Source organism: Pituophis catenifer, unplaced genomic scaffold, assembly GCF_029215685.1.
Source record: "Pituophis catenifer annectens isolate HBS135680 unplaced genomic scaffold, rPitCat1.0.hap2 SCAF_3, whole genome shotgun sequence".
Lineage (NCBI taxonomy): Eukaryota > Metazoa > Chordata > Lepidosauria > Squamata > Colubridae > Pituophis > Pituophis catenifer.
The window spans coordinates 182,257,132-182,277,748 of NW_027256883.1; the positions used below are offsets into that span (position 1 = coordinate 182,257,132).

The 20,617-nt window shown below is 37.3% G+C and overlaps 1 protein-coding gene across 3 annotated transcripts in view; it reads right to left on the minus strand.

Moving 5' to 3' along the window:
• Positions 1 to 20,617, minus strand: part of GSS (glutathione synthetase) — a 49,663-nt gene that overhangs the window by 1,043 nt on the left and 28,003 nt on the right. Inside the window, exons 1-12 of one of the 3 annotated variants that reach the window (XM_070939936.1) lie at positions 19,999 to 20,045; positions 17,086 to 17,222; positions 16,026 to 16,171; positions 14,682 to 14,757; positions 12,635 to 12,774; positions 11,127 to 11,243; positions 9,290 to 9,370; positions 7,611 to 7,688; positions 5,529 to 5,595; positions 4,436 to 4,630; positions 4,105 to 4,186; positions 2,745 to 2,934 (exon numbers count right to left, since the gene is read on the minus strand). In XM_070939936.1, the coding sequence (XP_070796037.1) occupies positions 2,745 to 2,934; positions 4,105 to 4,186; positions 4,436 to 4,630; positions 5,529 to 5,595; positions 7,611 to 7,688; positions 9,290 to 9,370; positions 11,127 to 11,243; positions 12,635 to 12,774; positions 14,682 to 14,757; positions 16,026 to 16,171; positions 17,086 to 17,214 (1,301 nt within the window). In that variant the 5' untranslated portion in view covers positions 17,215 to 17,222; positions 19,999 to 20,045. The other 2 variants (XM_070939938.1, XM_070939937.1) reach the window with 2 other exon arrangements.

Genomic DNA, 20,617 nt, shown 5'->3' on the forward strand with positions numbered 1-20,617 from the left:
AAAATATTTCAGTTGTAAGCAATGGAAGAATTTATTTATTTAAAGTATATGGCTGCCCATATTATGGCACACAACTGTGGACAGCTAACAAATGAAACACAAAATCATTTTTAAAAAATCAAGAAAAAGCAGTTATCCACATCATCATCTATGTCATTGATCTATGCAGCCTTTTGGCTCCAACTTTATCGTTCCAACACCTGGGTGGAAAGCCAGTTCTGAAGTTTTACAGCATGATACTGTTGTTGTAATCCATCAGAAATCTAAGAACCAGTATAGCTTAATAGTAATACTCAAGTACAGAGTATCCAGAACCGTGCTTTTTTTCTTTCTATTATACTTTTATTGGAAGTAGCAGAAAGTAGCAGTGTCAGGAGGGGGCAGATAGGATTACTTTCTTCTAAAGTTGATTTATTTTACATTCCCCTATTAAGTGGTTTCATTTAACATAGCAAGATGGCGTATTAAATCAACTAATTGTGCTGAGGATTGGGCAGATATTCCTATATATACATGATAAATTTAATGCAACATCTAGTGACTTCTAGTTCATCTTTATAGTCAATAAGCTGAATTGGTTCACTAGTTTATTTAGTTTGGTGTTGTCTATTGTGAACAATTCTTGAGACTCTAGCATAATACTTTAAGCCACAGCTTCAGATTTCAAGAACTGAAACATATGACTATATAGTTGGGTACTTGGCACATGATTCAGAGTGTCATACATGATCAATAAACAATCCACAATCTATCTATGTAAGAACAATATAATGAACAAATAATTTTTAAAAAGAACAAAAACATAAGGACATAAAGAATCAGGAAAAAAATCAACTAACAGAATCATGCTATTCCTTGACCCATGACTGGGGAAAGGGCAGATGTTTAATACCTTTCAAAGACAGACAGTCTGGGCCGATGAACCTCAGGGGGCTGCTGTTCCATCCTCACCAGAGCATATGGTCTAAATAGGAACTGAGCACACCAACCCTGTAGGATCTTATAGCTGAGCAGAAATAATTCAAGATAACCTGGCCCATAGCCATGAAGGGTTTTACAGGTAAGAATCAGTACCTTCAATTGCAACTGGAAGCTCACTGCTTCCTGTGAGCTGTGATAATGATAATCAAGGGTAGCCCCATGTAATGCACATGGTAGTAATCTCTCTGAGATGCTCAATGCATGAGTGGTCATAAGCAGGACCTCTTGAGTCACAGCTTGAAGCAGATGCAACTGGCACACAAGGTGGAACTGTGTGTAGGGCCTCTGAGTCACAGCTGCTCTTCAAGCAGGAGCTATAAGTTAGAAGGACCCGTATTTTGTGCACTACTAGTTCTACTTGAAGAGATGTGATCCTGTCCCAGAAATCTCTGGATCCAGGGAGTACTACAGTCACTAAATTTTATGAGGGTAGAGTCTGTTTCCTCCCATCCAAGTCCCTATGGCTTTCACACAATAGTATCACAAGAAGGCTTACAGTGGAGATATACAACTGTCATCAACATATGTGCTGATGTATGACCTCACCCAGCAGTCTGGAAACAGAAGTGGAAGAGAACTGAGCCTTGAGATATTCCACAGAACAAAGGTCTTGGGCTAGAACTTTCTCTCTCAATACCATGCCTCCCATTCCCAAATCCCTGAGGTGGTTCAGAAGGATATTTTATCAAATGCCACTAGATTAATAGAATGGATGCACCAATCTCATTCTGGTTTTCCCACAAGTCATCACCAAATGTGATCAATGTTGCCTTCATATCATGTTCAAATAGGAAACCCAACTGAAAGGGATCCAGATAATTATGCCTCAGCCAGAGCCCTTTGAAACTGCAGCCTGACCATGTTCTCAACAAGGAGACAACAAGGAGCTGAATCCAGCAATGAGACTTATGAGAAGGTGACAGACCTGACTCATTCTGAAGTGCAAGTAGGCCCATCCCCTCTCAAGGAATAATTCTACATTACTTGGACCCAGGGATGAAATGTAAAATTTGTTAATACCGTTCTGTGGGCGTGGCTTGGTGTGGGGGGGGTAATGTGACTGGGTGGGCATGACCAACTTTTTTTTTTTTTAAACTTTTCAAAGCATTTTTTCTAATGCTTTGAAAAGCCTCTGCCGATCAGGCAACTCAGCTGGGATCGTCAGAGACTTTTCAAAGCATTTTTTTTACCACCTCTTCAGCCAAGAGGTGCAGAAAAAAATGCTTTGAAAAGCCTCTGACAATCCTAGCTGAGCCGCACGATCATCAGAGGCTTTTTTTTTACTTTTAAAAGTGTTTTTTCGTTGGAAGAGGTTGTAGAAAAAATGCTTTTAAAAGAAAAAAAAAAAGCCTCTGATGCTCGTGCAGCTCAGCTGGGCATGGTGGGGGGAGGGGGGCCCACAGATTTTTGCTACCGGTTCTCTGAACCACCCACCGCCATCGCTACCGGATCAGGTGATCCGGTCTGAACCAGGAGCATTTCACCCCTGCTTGGACCCAATCTCATGCTACCTCCTGGGAGATCTTATATGAAACAGGAGGGGTATGGATCTAACATACAGGTGCATGCACTTGCAACACCCAGGACCTGTCCATTTCTTCAGGGCCAACAGGAACAAACACTTCCAAGATAATCATTATTCCTTATGAACCTAATGTGCAGATTTTATCCAAAGTATTAGCAAAAAACTATATATTTTTTACAAATAGACAAATAGGAATGTAAAATTTTAATATCTCTAGGAATTGCAGCCTGTTTCTCACCTGATATAGACTCCAAAGATTCCCAATTCAGACACACATTCTGATATTTTCAGTGGACAATGAGCCCTCAATAAGTAATTTAGCGTTGGGAGAGCTTTTATCTTATCCATGAGAATATAAGAAGTCCTCTCAGAACTGTCCTTAATTTTCTCCAGAACTTGCTTGAGCTCATTTCCATAGAGATTATTCCCTGGCAATGCAATAGAAGTTAATATTAGACAAAACAAAGGTCCTAATTTGTATGTTAGGTTCCTGTCCCATCCAGCAATATCAAATAATGAAGGACAAGTGGAAAGGATAAATAGAGAGAAACTGTTTCCTATAATTAGCAACATATTACATGGGCAGATTTGCATTTCTCCCCAAAACTGTACAGCACAGAACAGCATGTGTATGCGTGATCTGATAAAGAACATTTTTGTAGGATTTGTAGAAGATAACTTCATAGTGGAATGCCTCTTTATTGCTTAGTTAATGCTAGATTTGCTGCAATTTAATAAATGATATTAAGTATTTTAGACAGACTGCAGATAAGCAATGATTATGGAATAACTAAATTCTTTCAGCATTATAGCAGAATTATCTTTTACTTAAACTATCAGCAAGCAACATTCTCATTCTTTAGAAATTTTTAGAATCACCAAGTCAAAGATAATTGTGACTGTCAAGTATTACAAAGTATTAAAAATTGATAAATTACCCAAGATTTTCTACTTAATATTAGCCCTATTCAGGAGTTTAATTAACTGAAATTGTACAAATAAACTGTAACTTTAAAACAAACTATACAAATAAACTGTATTCAACAGTTAACAGACAATGGAAGCTGACATCCATACCCCTGCTATTGGTTTGCTGAAAGAGATGTGCATATAATGAACTTTCCTGCATACAGAGGGGAATGTATGCAATCTCAAACTCTATCGGAGTTGTAAACTGCACAGACTTTTCTACATACTTAGTTGTATATGTGAAGGTTCTCTTCTCTGCAGATATTTGCATTATACGCACATTGAGTAGAGAACAGGTTCTATCGTAAACATGGCATAAATGAAGTTCATAAGTTTATGTAACTTTTAAGCAGAATGCCTAAATAGCTCTACTGTTCTGCTATTGTAGAATTTATGTGTCTGAAAGTGATTCTGTTTCAGACTTTTCTTATTTGCAATGAAAATACTACAGATTTTGAAAATTAATTATTAGATTCTGGAGCTGATTCTGAACATATTTAAACCACTACTGTATAACTCTTAACTTAGATATCTGATGATTTAAGTGGCTAAGTGGTTTTAGAACCAAAACATTATGATTAAAAATAGATTATTAGAACTTTCATTATACAAGCCCAGCAAATAATTACCTCCTCCTTCCCTTTGTGGTTTTAACACAAATCGATCTGGGTCAGCAATAGCAATGGCAACCATCTTATCACCCTCTTCATCCTTGAGGAAAAGAAGACTGTTGCAAAGTAGCCATAGCAAATGCTTAACTTTGGCATTTAACAACAAGTCTAGTACATATTAAACATACATAATAGCCCTAGACAAAAGATTCATAATTTACCAAAAGATTTTATTAATGGTATATACTTTATACAGTATGTATTATCTCTACTGTGCTCTCCAATTTTGTACTGCATTATAGCACTGCATATATTAAATGTCCATTTCCCACAACACATTGCTACTTACCATTTCCAAGGAGTAGAGACCTGTGAACGTTGCTCTCAATTGAGCCACTGCTTCTGGTTCATTTGGCAAGAATCTTTCCAGGACTCCTGGTCGGCTGAGCTCCTGCTGAACTTTTTTGGTTCCAACAAGCTGTGTAGCTATATCAGGACACTTAACTGCTCTGGACTTTTCCAGCAATAACCGTGCCTCCCAGTTCTTAAAACAAACAAGATATCTCATTGCAGATACTTTTGTAACATATAGTATTTTAGATATTGTACAATTGTTGTATATCATGCAGCTGAGAAAACTTATATGTTCCTTCTCCCCCTTGCATCTGCATCTCCTGCAATAAACTTACTAAATAAAAACTTAATCCACGAAAACTGCAGGACAAAAGAAAAATTAGCACATCTCTACAGAATCTTTTAGTATAAAAACTGATAAAATTATGTATATATAACTATTGTTTAATCAGGTGAAAAGAAACAGAGATAACCCTCTGGGTACCTGAATATTAGCAAAAGATATACATAAAATATCTTTGCAATAGTCACAAATATCTGTAGCTTGGGTGGAGGATGAGGGTGGAGGTTCATTCTCCAAGCTCGTGAGAACGAACCTTCACCCTCATAAAAGTATCTCTTTATCCACTGAAATAGCCAACCTGTATTTGACATGTCAGCCAAAAGTACCACTACTGCTATTAAACTTACAAAGTAATTCCTCCCCACTCTTCCAGTTGAAATCACTTCAGAATGTTGTCATTGTTTTCTGAATAATTTAGAAAGGAAGTCATATGAGCATCTTAGCAATTTTTGAAATGGCAATGAACTATTGAAATTAATTCAGAGAAAGACAGCCAACTATCATAGGAAGAACTGAATAATTTTCAGTGAATTTATTTCACAGCTCATGGACCCAACTCTATTTAGAATAATTAATTTCATTTTAAATGTATACAAGACTTCTATTACATTGCATTACTTCTATTTAACTATTATACGATTGAGATTGTTGTAGTTCATCCTGAAATATGTGATAATTGTCTAAATGGTCCTTAACATGAATTATATACCTTTGCCTAGCTGCCAAAGATCATTACGGTACTAACCTGTTCATTATAACTTCTTGGCATATAGCCTTCCCTGTAATATACCACTGCTACTTCCTCCCCATCTCTGAAACAGAGAGCAAATATGTAAGCACTTTTCTCCATTTCTCAAGCCTTTTCTCCACCATCACCACCCCCTCTCACACACACAAAAACCGTGCAATACGTTGCAATCTATTAATTTTGAATGCTTTGATTACATTTTCAAAAACATTATTCAACTACTGAAATACTGTAAAATCAGCATTATCAAACAGATCATTCTTTTATAGTTCTGCTGATAATTAAATATAATAACTGATTTCCAACCTTTCAGTGAATTAGGACACAACTAGATGTGTTAAGGACTGAAACTGCTTTAATAGTAACCAGGATGTCATTCACTTAAATCATTGAATGGACTCTACTTCCATCAGTACTAATTTAGCCATTCATTAGCTACTTATTTAAAAAGTTATTTCACATATCCAGTTAAAAATAATTTTTGATTTATATTCTGGTAGTCATGTGAACATTTCCAAATATCTGATACTATTTATTTAACAAATGCAACACAAATATTTTGTAGAGCTCATACACTATAGATCAGGAGTGAAATGCTCCTGGTTCGGACTGGCTCGGGCGAGTAGGTAGCGATGGCGGCGGGCAGTTCGGAGAACCGGTAAGCAAAAATCCCTACCCCCGCCCCCCATGCCCAGCTGAGCCCCGCGATCATCAGAGCCTTTTTTTCCTTTTAAATGGCTCTGACTAGCCAAGCTCTGACATCCCAGCTGAGTTGCCTGCTAATCAGGCAACTCAGGATCAGGATCACCAGAGCCATGTAAAAGAAAAAAAGTTTTTTTTTCTCCTCCCCCCCTCTCCCAGCCTCCAGCTTGCTTACCTTAGCTGATCGCATGACGATCGCAATCCATGCATTAGCAATCAACTGAATATCCCTGGCTGCAATCAAGCTCATCGGTGAGCAGCTCTTTCTGCCTGCCTGCCTTGACTTATGGACTTCAACTCCCAGCAAAGCTGGCTGAGGAATTCTGGGAGTTGAAGTCCACAAGTCTTAAAGTTGCCAAGGTTGGAGACCCCTGTTCTATTGGGTAAGTTTTTTTCCCCTTTGGGAGCTTTAAAAAAAATAGTTAATTGGGGTTATTTTAGTTGTTCTTTTTTTAGACCTAGCCATTTAAAGTTTAGGAAGTTTTAAATTTAGCTGCTTTTATATAAAAATAAAAATAAATTAAAATAAAATAATATTTGTGCAGCTTTCTGAGATTTAGTGTTTCTGTAGTGTTTCACTCTAACTACACAAACACACAAAATCTCACAAAGCTGTATGTGGAATTTTGTGTGTGTAAAGTGTGAAAGTTGGTTTTTTCGGCTTTTTGTGGCTGTGAGGTTCCTGCTTGTCGCAGGGGCCATTTTGGGTCTAGCACAGCTGCTTTTACATTGTGGGTGAGCCAGTTGTGTTGTGTTGTGTTTTGTAGGTTAAAAAAGGGCAAAGAAGTGACATTGACTTGGCCACGCCCACCCAGTCACCTTACCACCAAGCCAAGCCCACTAATTAAGCCACGCCCACAGAACCGGTAGCAAAAATTTTTAGATTTCACCCCTGCTATAGATATATGAAAATTAACCTCACATATGAGCTATCCATGCCCTAATAATCTAAAATTTAAATTTAATCCTTGTTTAACAAAATCTTTTGTTTAATCCTTTCTATTCTATGTTGCTGCAAGATTTGTAACTGAGAGAAAGAAATGTGAAATTACCATCTGTCCCTATGAGTGATACCATTAAACATTTTATCTGGCTGATAGCTACTGCTCTGTGCCAACCGCAAAAACTGCTTTCCATGTTGAGGAAAGATCTTTGGAAGTTGAGAGAGACTGCAAAGAAACCTGGCATTTCCACGCTATGGAAAACATTAGTTAAAAACAGGCTAATATGTTGTGGCAGAATTACTGTCTTGATTCAACAAAGCTTTTCTAAAATGAGGCTGGATGTAGGCAAGATAATTTTCCACCTAAGATAATTAATATATTGCATTATTAGGGTTTAACAAAATTCAGTGGCAAACCTATGGACACTACTTACATATACAGTTTCTTTTCACTGTCCAAAGATGCTTTTTCAAACACATCTTTAAAACTTTTTCGGATCACCTTGATATTCCTTAGGGTGCAAGAAAGACAAGGAGAATTGGAATTTTAAATAGAAACCAAGTGCTTTCAATTAAAAAAGGGCTTCCATTTTATGGGGAAAAGATAACATGTTTTCCTCACCTAAGTACCCATACCAAAAGACTAGATTGCTGATGAAGAATCAGAACAGCTTCTGTAAAGGTAAATCTGACCCCGTTTAACTTTTATGAATAATGGGACATAGGGGGAACATCAAAGAGAAGATATTTGTGTAATGAGGAGGGACAGAGTGCCTCCTCATAACACAAATCTATTATCTAATCTAATAATCTATTGATTATTAATAATCAATATTATTATTAATATACAGTATTAATATACAGTACAGTACTGTATATTAATATACAGATTATTAATATACGGTATAAGAGCCTGTAGTACAGTGGACTAAAGCACTGTTATTAACAGATTAACATCTGCTGCTTGCAATTACTGCAAGTTCAAATCTCACCAGGCTCAAGGTTGACTCAGCCTTCCATCCTTTCAAAGGTAGGTGAAATGAGGACCCAGATTGTGGGGGCAATAAACTGACTGTATGAGATTGGTATGAGATGAGTATGAAGGCTCTTGCTTAACGCATTGTAAGCCGCCCTGAGTCTCCAGAGAAGGGCGGCATATAAATTAAAGCAAAAGCACTGGTGTCCCAAGAGCTACGTTCAGCTACTATATTTGATTGTGGAGGTCCTGGTAGCTGAGAAGTATCATAAAATGTCATCATCCTTTCTTTATTAATAAAATCTATATGGTATATGCCTTAGCATCACAAAGCATACATTTTTTTGTAGTTTTGAAACAGGAAAAAAAATTAAAAAGCTTTGCAGAGAAAAAACAAATGGCATAGTTAGCAGAATTCAAGCTGGAAAATGAAACTGTTCTTTGCAATGAAATAAGAATCTCCCAGGATAGAAAGGAGTTAAAATTCTGGAACTGCATATCAACTCAACATTCCAAAATCAAGGAAGAAGATGAGAGCAAACCATGTTTGTATTTTTCATAAGAAAATGAATGGGGAGCAGAGAGCTGCTACGTATAAGATGTTAAGTTATTAAAATGAATGTGCCTGAGATTTTGGAAGAGATGGATATTGGCTGTTGCCCTTTTTATTTATTTTTTTAAGTTTGTTATTTAGTGGCTTATTTTCCTCATTTCATAGCATAATTCCTGGAGCTACCAAAAAAAGTGGTTTAGGAGTTGCATGAAGCTATGAGTTTCTCAGCCTTGTTTTAATAGTTTTAAAATTTGAACATTTCTCTTCAAAATATATTTTAAGGAACCAAATATTAATGATGTAAGCTCTCACGGAATGAATTTAATAGCAGAGATATATACAAGTATTCAGATTTGAAATATACCACTTCAATTGCAAAAAGCATTCCCACCTTAAATGTAAGACAGCTGTTTCAAGTACAAAAGCAGGACTGTTTGGGGAATTCAAAAAAATGTTTCTAGATCAGAAAAAGGAATTCTGTATCAAACTCAAAACACTTACTTCAAATTTGAAACATTCAACTTAAGATATTTTGCCCAGCACTACTGAATAGCATGCTGATTCTAATTATATGAAACTGTTACCTTATCCATAGTTCATTTTCTATACAACGTTGATCAAAAATATTTCTCTGAGCCTCTTCAACCAGAAACATCACCACTGCTCTGAAATAAAAATATATTATGTAGTAATTACATTAGTTAAAGTATTATAATTTTGAAATACTTTATTCAGTGTTTATTATATGTTGTGTAACATCCAGAAATAGGGATTGGCAATCTGCAAGAATACAAAGGCAAAATGTGCGTCTACAAATCCAGTGCTATGTTCCTAGGAACAGTGCAATTTTTATAGTCTTAATATATATATATATATATATATACATATATGTATATATGTATATGTATATATATATATATATATGAAAACAGTGTATTACAGCTGAGCTAGACATAATACATTAATTTTCCTTAAAAATAATGGGTCTCATCCTCCCAGTATTATCAGTCTCATATTTCTTCTAGTCCTCAATCTTTGAAATTGTTTTTGCCATTCACAAAAAGCAATCTACAAAAATAATCTCCACTTTGTACACTTATGTATACATAATCTTAATCTTTATGCAATCCTCTAAGGCAGGGGTGTCAAACTCGATTTCACTGAGGGCCACATCAGTGTTGTGTTTGACCTCAGAGGGCCAGGGTGTGGGCGTGGCCATAGTGGGCGTTTGACACAGGCTCAAGATGCATTTTCCCCCCTTCTCTTCTTTTTTTCCACAGTTCTTTACTATAACCATTTTTCTATCTCTTCTACCAGATATTACTGGCAAACATTTATTACTTATTCTTCATACTCCACTAAACTTTTTATTTCTAAATTTATACCCTGTTGTTTAATAGTAAATTGCTTTTCCAAGCAGAAAAGCTATTTATACTATTGTATTTTTATTATTCAACTAATAATAAAAATACAATAGTATAAATAACATAATTGAAGATCTAACAGCAGAGGTAAATTTCCAGGATAGTAAATAGAAATGGCTGTCAATTATAGATTGTTGATTGTAGATTAAATGGACCTACAGTATGTAAGGTCTGCTGTTTTTGGCTGGCAGAGTGCTTCAGGAGTCCAGGGAGGCCAAAAATGGGCCATGTGGGGGCCACATGTGGCTGCCCCGCAGGCCATTTTGGCTGGCAGAAGCACCGTGGGCCGGTCTTTTGATATTTTTAGGCCGGCCCTGCGGGCCAGATTTAAGCACCCCGCAGGCTGCATCCGGCCCATGGCCTTGAGTTTGACACTCCTGCTCTAGGGTGTTTGGGATGGTCTCTTATTCGTCTCTTTGCTTACAATATGGTTGTCCATCCTTTACATACAATAAATACTGCATGGCCTCACTCCACTTCCTGCTTATTTCCACTGATTTTTTTTTGAAGCTCCAGTCATAGTCTTGTTACTGTTCTACTAATATTCTACTTGCTGCCTTTAGATCGTATTGCCTTCAATCATGGTTTCAAAGATCACTACTACTACTATTCATGGATTATTGAAATGCATCCTAAATGGGGCTGCCCTTGCAGACCACACGGAGGCTACAGGTGGTCCAAAATATGGCAAAGTCAGCAGTAATTAGTATGCTACGATACGCCCAAAGCAGTTGACATTTACTGCTTTGCAAACTGCACTGGTTACTAGATGGCTTCCAGGGGCAATTCAAGATTGCATGCCATAGGGCCAGGTTATTTGAAGAGTTGCCAATTCCTTCAATTCTTTCTGCCCATCTGATGAGATTAGGCAGAATGGGTGTGCTTTATGTCCCTTCAATTAAACCTAGGAAGCATGCCTTCTCTGTCACAGAGTATCTCTTATTCATAAAAATAAAATGCACAGCTATGCAGATATTTTATAGGCTGCTTATCTTACCTATCTGAGCCGTAGAGTTCCCAAGCTCTTGCAATGCCCATAGCAATTCCTTTCGATGGATTATTGGAAAGCAATTTTGAGGCTTCCTTTGATTTCCCCAAAACATTCAGCACATGCCTATGATTGGGACACATAGATACAGAAGTCATAAAAGATTGAGAATACACAACTGCTAGCACAAAGCTATTAAGAGAGATAAAAGACACATACCTAAAAATCCTTCATGAGTAATGCACATATATACAAAACATTTTCACTTGCAAAATTAAAGAAACATGTAAAGATTATCATTGCCATATATTTTGTGGTCAAAGCATCAATTTGTTCAAGGGTGCCATTAATAAATGTCATTATAAAATACATTCTGAACTTGGCAACAGGTTTTAACAAGGAGAAAACCACAATCCATCAAAATGGCAGGACAAGCTACAGTATATAAACAGAAAACAAACTCCTCACTCACTCAGTTACCTAGTTGGACAATGAAACATTTGGAAGCACAAAACCAACTTCAGAGAGCACTAAGGAGTCCATCGTTCAAGAATAAACTACTTATACTCCATTGTATCGAAACTGTCTTTTATAACTGCACCTTACAAACACAGCAACAATAATTCAAGGCAAAATTCAGATGAAGAATTTTGAAGAAACTCAGCTTTCTTTTTTATTTTTAATAAAAACAAGTAAGCATAGAGAATCAATTTATGATATTGATCGTTAGAAGGATTCAGAATTTTATGCTGATGCCTTTGCACTTGCAGTGGGAATATACCAAGAGAAAGTACTTCTGCCATGGTGCTTAATATACTGGATGAGCAATGAGCTGACAAGTAAGTTGTTGCATAGATGAGAAGGGGGCAGCTTTGGATTCAAGTTTTTATTTATTTATTAAATTTATATACCACCCATCTCTCTGTCAAGTGATTCTGGGTAGCTCACAATATCAAAAAGCAAATACAAAACATTAAACATTTAAATACACAGATTAAATAAAAAAACAAATTTCAATGGGCTGGGGGATGGGATCTTCTTCCTCGTCCACTAACCACCTCCAGCATGGAACACCCTCTTCAGAGCCCCAGGCCAAACGGCAGAGTCAGGTTTTGAGGCTCTTTCAAGGCCAAGAAAATGGGAGTGGATCTCTTCTTGAGGGGTATGATGATTCAGAGGGTGGATATAGATAGCTTGCATTCTCAAATGGACCTTGACTAAGGCATTTCAACTATCCTTTTCCCATGCACTTTTGCTCTATCTGAGCCAGCCAAAATCTTAGTGATACATGATATTTTTAAGTAGTCTTAAAATAAGAATTGAAAACTTGCTGGATGAAATCACAAAAGGTGAAGGGCAAATCTTCAGCATTTTACATAGCTTTAACCCATCCATATTACAGAATAGAAACAGCACTGAATAAATATTCACAAGCAAAGCAAAGTGGAATTCCAGTCAACTTTGCTCTGCTAAAATCATACACGGTGAAAGAATGTAACTTTTCATGGCAACCTTACCGGTGTACTTTAGTGGTTCGAGATGTGAGGCCTCCAAAGCTTGCAGCAATGGTATTTATCTCTACTTGTTTTAGAGCTGGAGAACCATCTGTACTATAGTCAAACATGTAATCAGAGCGATTGATTCCTAAAACCAATGACTAAGTAAGACAGAAACAGAAGTAAGACAGAACCTATAGCAGAAGCTATAGTGGCAAGTATTCCAAGAGGACATTTACTCTGCATTATTATTCATCAAACATCAATTTGTTCATCGGTTTATTTACTGCACTGAGCACTTAACCATAATATAATCCACATGACAGCAGTTCTGGTACTAGGTTCATGTTTCCGTAGGGACTGACTGGCAAGGGAAGTTTTAAAGGAGAACTTTTCTATTGGTATTAGGATGAAGGTTTAGGGTTAAGTGCCCATGGGATTGGTTGATATAAATGGTTACACTGCTTTGTACAGCACATTACAATAATCCATACGGTAGTTGACTAGTGCACAAGCAACTGTGAGACTCTCCAAATTTTAGATCACTTTGCCACTGCTTTGATAGGAAAACCAGATCGGGTGTGTGACCACTGTCTTGTGTCAGGTTCTGGATCACCTGGGATAATCCAAGTCTGGCATGGATGCCAGGAACTTCTGAGCCACATCAGATCCTCTCCCAAGAAATGCAGATTGAAATCACCAGGATAATAAGCCATTTATCATTTGCTGAAGTCTTAGATTAGTCTCTGATTCAGCATGTATGTTAGTTAGTTTTATCGTAAATATTTAGGGTAAATGGTAGTCTTAGAATTATATAGGATAACCTTTTTCAATAACTTAGTGGTTCAAATGATCCTCGGTTAACAACCACTTGTTCAGTGACCAAACTTATGACAGTGCTGAACGAATGTTACTTATGATTGGTCCTTGAAAGTTTTAACCATGGCAGCACTCCCGTGATCACTTAACTGCATTTTGGAACCTTCCCTGTTGGTTTCTCACAAGCAAAGTCGGTAGGAAATCAGAAGTTGCAATCTTATGAGGTCCTCATTTAATTGTCTGTGATTCACTTAATGCTAATTGGGAACAAGCAGAACTGCAATCACTACGTGGAATAGTCATGTAAGGTCATGCTTTATGACTGCATAACTTTGCAGCAGGAATTATTATTGTTAAGCGAGGACTACCTGCCCTCTATTACGATAGGGAATGCCTGACAACGTTTAGGGTACTTTCCCCTAGAATTAGGGTTAGGTTTCTTTTTGCTTTACACTTAAATTTAATGTGAAGGTTTATTTATTTATTTGTTTGATTTATATGCTGCCCTTCTCCAGAGACTCAGGGTGGCTTACAATGCTTTTAAGCAATAGCCTTCATACTTTTGTATATACCTGCTTAGTAGGGCTTTTGGCCCCCCCAAGAAGTGTTCTATTTTATACAAAGTCAGCTTATTGCCCCCACAAACTAGGTCATTTTACCTACCTCGGAAGGATGGAAGGCTGAGTCAACCTTGAGCATGGTGAGAATCGAACTCGCAGTAATTGCAGGCAGCTGGCAGCTAAATACTACTTTAACAGTAGTTTAGTCCACTGCACCACCAGGCTCCTTAGGTTACTTTTTGAGTGAATGTTTACCATTAGTACCGTGTTTCTCTGAAAACACGACCCACCCCAATAATAAGCCCAACCCTAATTTTTTTGGGGTGGGCCTAATATTACCCCTACCCCAAAAATAAGCCCAGAGGGATGGGTGTGGCCAGCACAAGTGATGGCTCGGGGGGGGCAATTGTCTGGCTGCAGGTACAGCCCACTGGCCCCTTGGGGCAACGCAAATACCGCTTTTGCCCTTTTCTTTCTGGGCGTAGCGCTTCTGCTTGTTGGGACACGGTAGAAGCATTACAGCTATGTTTTAGGAACTGCTTACAAGTAAAATTTTTAGGTTAAAATTCTCCTGCCTGTCATCCTTCCCTCAGGCTGTGCTGAGCTTGAGGAATAGATGACAGACAGGTGTGCTATAAGGATGACATATTAGAAATAAATCAGCAGTTTTAGCAGCTTTTATCAAATACCTGAGCAATTCCTTCATCCACAACCTGCTTATAAATTTTAAACAGTTGAGCTGTAAAGTCATCCACTTTAAGGATACTAGGAAGAAGTAGAAAACAGAGATCATATGTAGAATTCAGACATACTGTAAAAATACAAGAACCACTTTTAAAAAGACACAAAGTAACATTGAAACTTTCAGTTCCCTAAAATTCTTCACAAGTTAAGGAATTATAAAAATACAAGGATCAGAGAAATCCAAATATTAGACCAAATATTTTAGAGTGATGTTTATTCCTCCGTATTTTTTTCTAATACATTTGCGGAACAAAGCTGCTCATTATATAAAATACCTTAGCAGGAAATGATCTTGAACGAGCCTACATTTTTAAAGAATTTATACCATATTAGGAAAATAATACTTATTATAAGGAAGATATTTTTTCATTAGTTTTTCCTCAGTTTACTGCATAATACGGCTGTTATTTATCTTAAAAATCCAGTTCTTCATATTTCTGATGCTATTTGGACCTCCAGCAACAATTTATGTGAAAAAAATCTTCTCAATATGTATACATGAATTTTCAGCAAACACATAACGCCTGAGAATTCACATTATGTATTTCCAACTGCCATGTAACCACAAGAATCACAAGACCATTCAGATGACAAAGTATAAAAATCTTGGAATCTATAATATATATATATATATATATATATATATATATATATATATATATATATATATATATATATATATATATACACAGCAGCTTAAACGTAACAAAACATGAAATGGGATGCTGGTTGATATTATTACTTAGAAATACATTCATAACATGTTTCCTTAGTTTTCCAGTCATTTGCAAACAATTAGACAAATATCACATTCCACTAAATCAATTTTAATATAAGTTGTCTTTACTTAATGACCATAATCGGGACCCACAACTGAGTTGCTAAGCAACATAGTCATTAAGTGAAACATCATGTGACTGTGCCTGACTTATGAGATCAGTTCCACTGCAGTTGTTAAGCAATTCACCTGCAATCATTAAAAATGATATCATGTGATAATGATTTGCAACTTACTGCTGGCTTCTCCACTGATTTTGCTTGTCAGAATTTGGCTGTGGAGCTCGCAAATGGTAAACGCGTGCCAGTTTAAAAGCACCTGAATCATAATCACATGACCACGGGGCGCTGTTGTTAAGTTCAAGGACCAGATGTAAAGCTACTTTTTCAGTACTCGTAAATTTGAGAAGTCATTATATAGGGAAGTTGTTAACTGAGGATTACCCATCCAGCAACTATGAAAATTACAACTGAAATATTTTTTTTCCTTAATATGCAATAGGCAGACATACCTGGCAAGAGTACACTCTAGAAATTCTGTATCCTGGCTAACTTTATCCACTAGTAGATTAAAATCTTGTTGAATGGAATAGGCTTGTTCAAGCAGACTTCCTGGTACTGGAGATGGGAACAGTGTAAAAGGTGCATAATTCACAACCTGTTAAAACAAGGAAAAGCAATGGATATGCTGTCTTTGAACCCTCTGAACAAATAATGAAATGAAGCTCTTTCAAATCTTAAAAGCATACTGGAAGTATGTAGGGGAGGCAACTTAATAGCATTACAGTAGAATTATATTGACAGCATTATGTAGTTTCAGAAGCTGAGCTTTAATGGAAACAAGTGTTCCATAAATAATGTAGCTACAAAGGAAAGGCAGATGGGCCTGCTTGCTCACATTGGATCACTACATGCTGTCAGATTTGTTAATGGTACCATACACCCTGTTATTAAGCTTATTAAGACCAGCTGCCTGCAATTACTGCAGGGTTCGAATCTCGCCAAGGCTCAAGGTTGACTCAGCCTTCCATCCTTTCTAAGGTAGGTGAAATGAGGACCCAGTTGTGGGGGCAATAAGCTGACTTTGTATAAATATACAAAAGGATGAAGGCTATTGCTGAGCACATTGTAAGCCGCCCTGAGTCTTCGGAGAAGGGCGGCATATAAATCAAATAAAAAAAAAAACATGAAAAAAAGTATCACATGGAGACAAATTACTGAGAACTTTGCTTTACATGCAGATAATTGTCAGCTATCTTCACTGACCAGTATATGAGTGAATTTATCTACCCATTAAGGTTTGAAAGTATATAAAATGATAGTGGAAAATGAGCAGTACATATAACAAATATAAAATAGGTATGTTTTCTATTGAACAAACACGTAAAAATCAATCCAGGAATAAAGGACATATAATTAATAAAGTTGTAGGGGGTATAGATGTAGTTAAATATCTGCTGAGTAATACTACAATATTGCTATACAATAACATAAGTACTTGTTTTAAGATCTGTCAAGTAGGTATGTGGTGCTACAAAGATTTTGCAACATGAATTCTAGTTTTGAACTTACATCAGAAGCATTGGGGTCATCTTTAGTCCTCATTAGAACACCTTCAAGTAGTGCTACGTCTATTGCAATGGGAGCCACATATTGAATGAGCTGCACATTTTGCAAAGTATCTTTCCAAAGCGTAGTCATCGCAAAGACTGAAAAAGATACAATAAAATTCTAAAAATATTATTTTATACACACACATACCACCAAGATGATGTGCAGAAGAAAAATAAGATTCAATATCCATTAAAAATACCATACTGCAATAAACTAAAAAATCCAGGATGAAATCATGTAATATTAAATTGTATAACACATTTAAAAAGTTCAGAAGCTCAATATTTAACAATCCAAATAGTTAGCAAAAGGCAGATTAAAACATAATCAAATTTTAAACATTGGTTTAAAATTTGCATAATGTGTTGGAATGAATTTCTATAAGTTTGAGCCACCACCAAGAAGTTGATCTTATTCATAGATATAATTATGTAACTTAGTCCTAAAAACACATCATCTATCTAATATATACCTGGGAATACATCCCACAAAACTATAGTAGTACTTTATACAGTAGAATCTAAAGTCTTTTAGTGAACTTCACACTTGACCAAAGACATGAGAGTACATATCTAACTCTTAGATCCACGATATAAGTTCACAAAGAATTAAGAGACTGGTCTTTAAATCTGATTATTTTTACTGAAGTAAATATAAAAACAAATGAATTACAAAATGCATGGGTGGCATAGATAGCAATTTTCCTTCCAATTACACACAGGCACATACACACACAGGGGAAACATTGTTTTACAGAAATATACTGAATGATTCCTAAATACATAGTTATGAAGCACCTCAAAATGAAATAGTATTGTAGATAAAATCAGATTTTCATGACCACTAGACAACAGAATGAGTGAAATACACTACTGAAGTATCATTATATTCTGTCCATTCCCAGAACTTTCCTCTTTGTTAGTATAGATTTCACATAGTCATCAATTTATGCTGCCTTTTGTAACAATGTCTGTGTCTATGTAACCTGCGTCTGAACTCCAACAATACATTTTTTTCATGTATCCCTATTTGTGAGATACAGAAATATCCTATTAACAATCATGCTAGAAAAAATGCACTAACTGGATATATTTTTTATTAGAGGAATTCCCCGATTTCTGATTATTTTTAGTGTAATAACAAAGTTCATCTGGCAGTTATATCTCTGGGCAAAGCAGTAACCTATTAACAATAATTATGATGCATATCTCCATGAGCCAAGAAGTACAATAATGAATCCCTACAGATATAAATTTTGACAACTTATGTCAGAACAGCAATTACAATCTTTTAAACATTATACAGAAACCCAGGCTAATGCAAGTAGTTTGTTTAAAGGAACTTTATGCTGAATAATGTAACCAAACTTGGTAATATTAATAATGAGTTAGAAAGAATTTAAATTATTTACTTGAACAAGTATAAACAACTTTATCAGGTTCCTTAAAGTATCTATTGTAACTTGAAACCTTTTGCCTTATTGGAAGAAATCTGGATAGCTACACACATTGCAATAATTCATTCTCATTCTGTTACAAAGCAAGTGTGAAAAAAATACAAGACCAATTCCATTTATTAACATAATATCAAATATCTATGACTGAAACCATGGAAGAAAAAATTCAATTGTTTCTGAAACACACTAGTATTGTTTTAACACCAATTAAAATAAATGAAAGCAAACAAAGGAGGGGAAAAAATCTAAACTGTCAGTAAGCAAATGCTGACTCATCTATGGCCTGTCTCTAGTTAATAAGTGTTTTTAATCATTCTTTTTCCCTCACTTTCTGTTGTAGGAAGTTAGCACCCACCCCTCTCCTAGAAAAATGAAATATTCTAGGAAATATTAAAAAGGCAGAATATTATACCTCCTTGGAGGAGAAAAGGAGAAACATGTTTTAAAGACAAAGCAACTCCCTGCACCCTCCCTTCAGCTCCAGGGTGATGGGATTAAGACATGGCCCTCAGGACAGGATAGGATTAGCCCTCTACCCATCTAGCAACAGAACTCACCACATGGCACATGGGGAGATTAAATCACCCAGCAAGATTCAACCAAGCTGGGGACTCAAGACTCTACAAAGTTACCCCTGCATGGCTCCATGGGAGTCTGACAACCAGTCAGAATACATTTCTTACAGAGAAACAGGGAGCGCCAAGGCCCAAGAGAGGGTATAAATCTCTCTCTCTCTCTCTCTCACCCATGTGCTTTTTTGCCCAGGACCTCAAACCATGTAGTCTGAGTCCACCATTAAACCATCTTTCCAATCAGCTACCATGTTTCCAGTTTCTTTCTCCCCACTTGGAACTGAACCCAGATGGACATTTCTTCCAACACTGTAAACGACAGCCTCTTTTAGAACAGATCTCCCCCATTCTCAGCTCGGAATCTGTGGAAGTGAAGCGCCTTCTTTCCCATCATAAAATGAATTGACAGTTTCCTTATAGTAGTTTCTAAAGAATCTAAAGCCATTTTTGCCTTTCAGGATCGACCTCTGCACCCCAGATACTAGCTAGCTTTGGTCCCGGTCTATTTCTGCTTCCCGAAGCCCCCTTCGGCAGCGGCTTAACTCTTCAGAACACCCCGATTCATCGTTAGAAAAAGGACAAACGCTGCTCTGCGTCCTTCTGCACCTCAATAGTCCCGCACCCCGCTTTTTGTCACCTGAGAAAGGCTTTGAGTTAATGGGCACCACTGGGTCCTCCCATTTCTCCCTTCCAGTGGGTGAGGAAAGGCGTCGGCCGCTACATCCTCGGCTCAGAGCACTGATACTCACTAACACACCGCGCCCTTTCCGCGGATTTAAATTTCTATGCAAACATTGAAAAAAAGAAGACATATATCCCGCCGCCCAGCCGTCCACCCGGTACCTGAGACCACTCTGACGGGAATCCACAACTATCTCCGCTCAGCCAGCCCCTCGCAGATTGGCTACTCTTTCAGCCTATCCACGAACACCAGTGCCTTTTGTACTGATTGATAGGAGTGTAATCATATCGGAAAACTGCGCACAAAAAACAAAAAGGCGAACGCCGAGGAGAAAGGCGGAGCCTATGCAAATACAGAGGCGGGTCCTGGCGCCTTCCCCTCCTGCTCTTTACCTGAGACCACTCTGACGGGAATCCACAACTATGTCCGCTCAGCTCGCAGATTGGCTACTCTTTCAGCCTATCCACAAACACCAGTGCCCTTTGCACTGATTGACAGGAGTGTAATCATATCGGAAAACTGCGCACAAAAAACAAAAAGGCGAATGCCGAGGAGAAAGGCGGAGCCTATGCAAATACAGAGGCGGGTCCCGGCGCCTTCCCCTCCTGCTCTTTACCTGATGCATGTTTCTCCACTAGGGTTTTTTTTCTCCACGTTTGCGGGAGCGGGCGCCATATTTGAATGTGAATGGTGGCCAGTCCGGAGCAAGAGAGGGAGGGTGTGGAATCTGAAGCTGAAGTCAAGATAACGGGTTGGGGAAAATGGTATTACAGGCCTTTT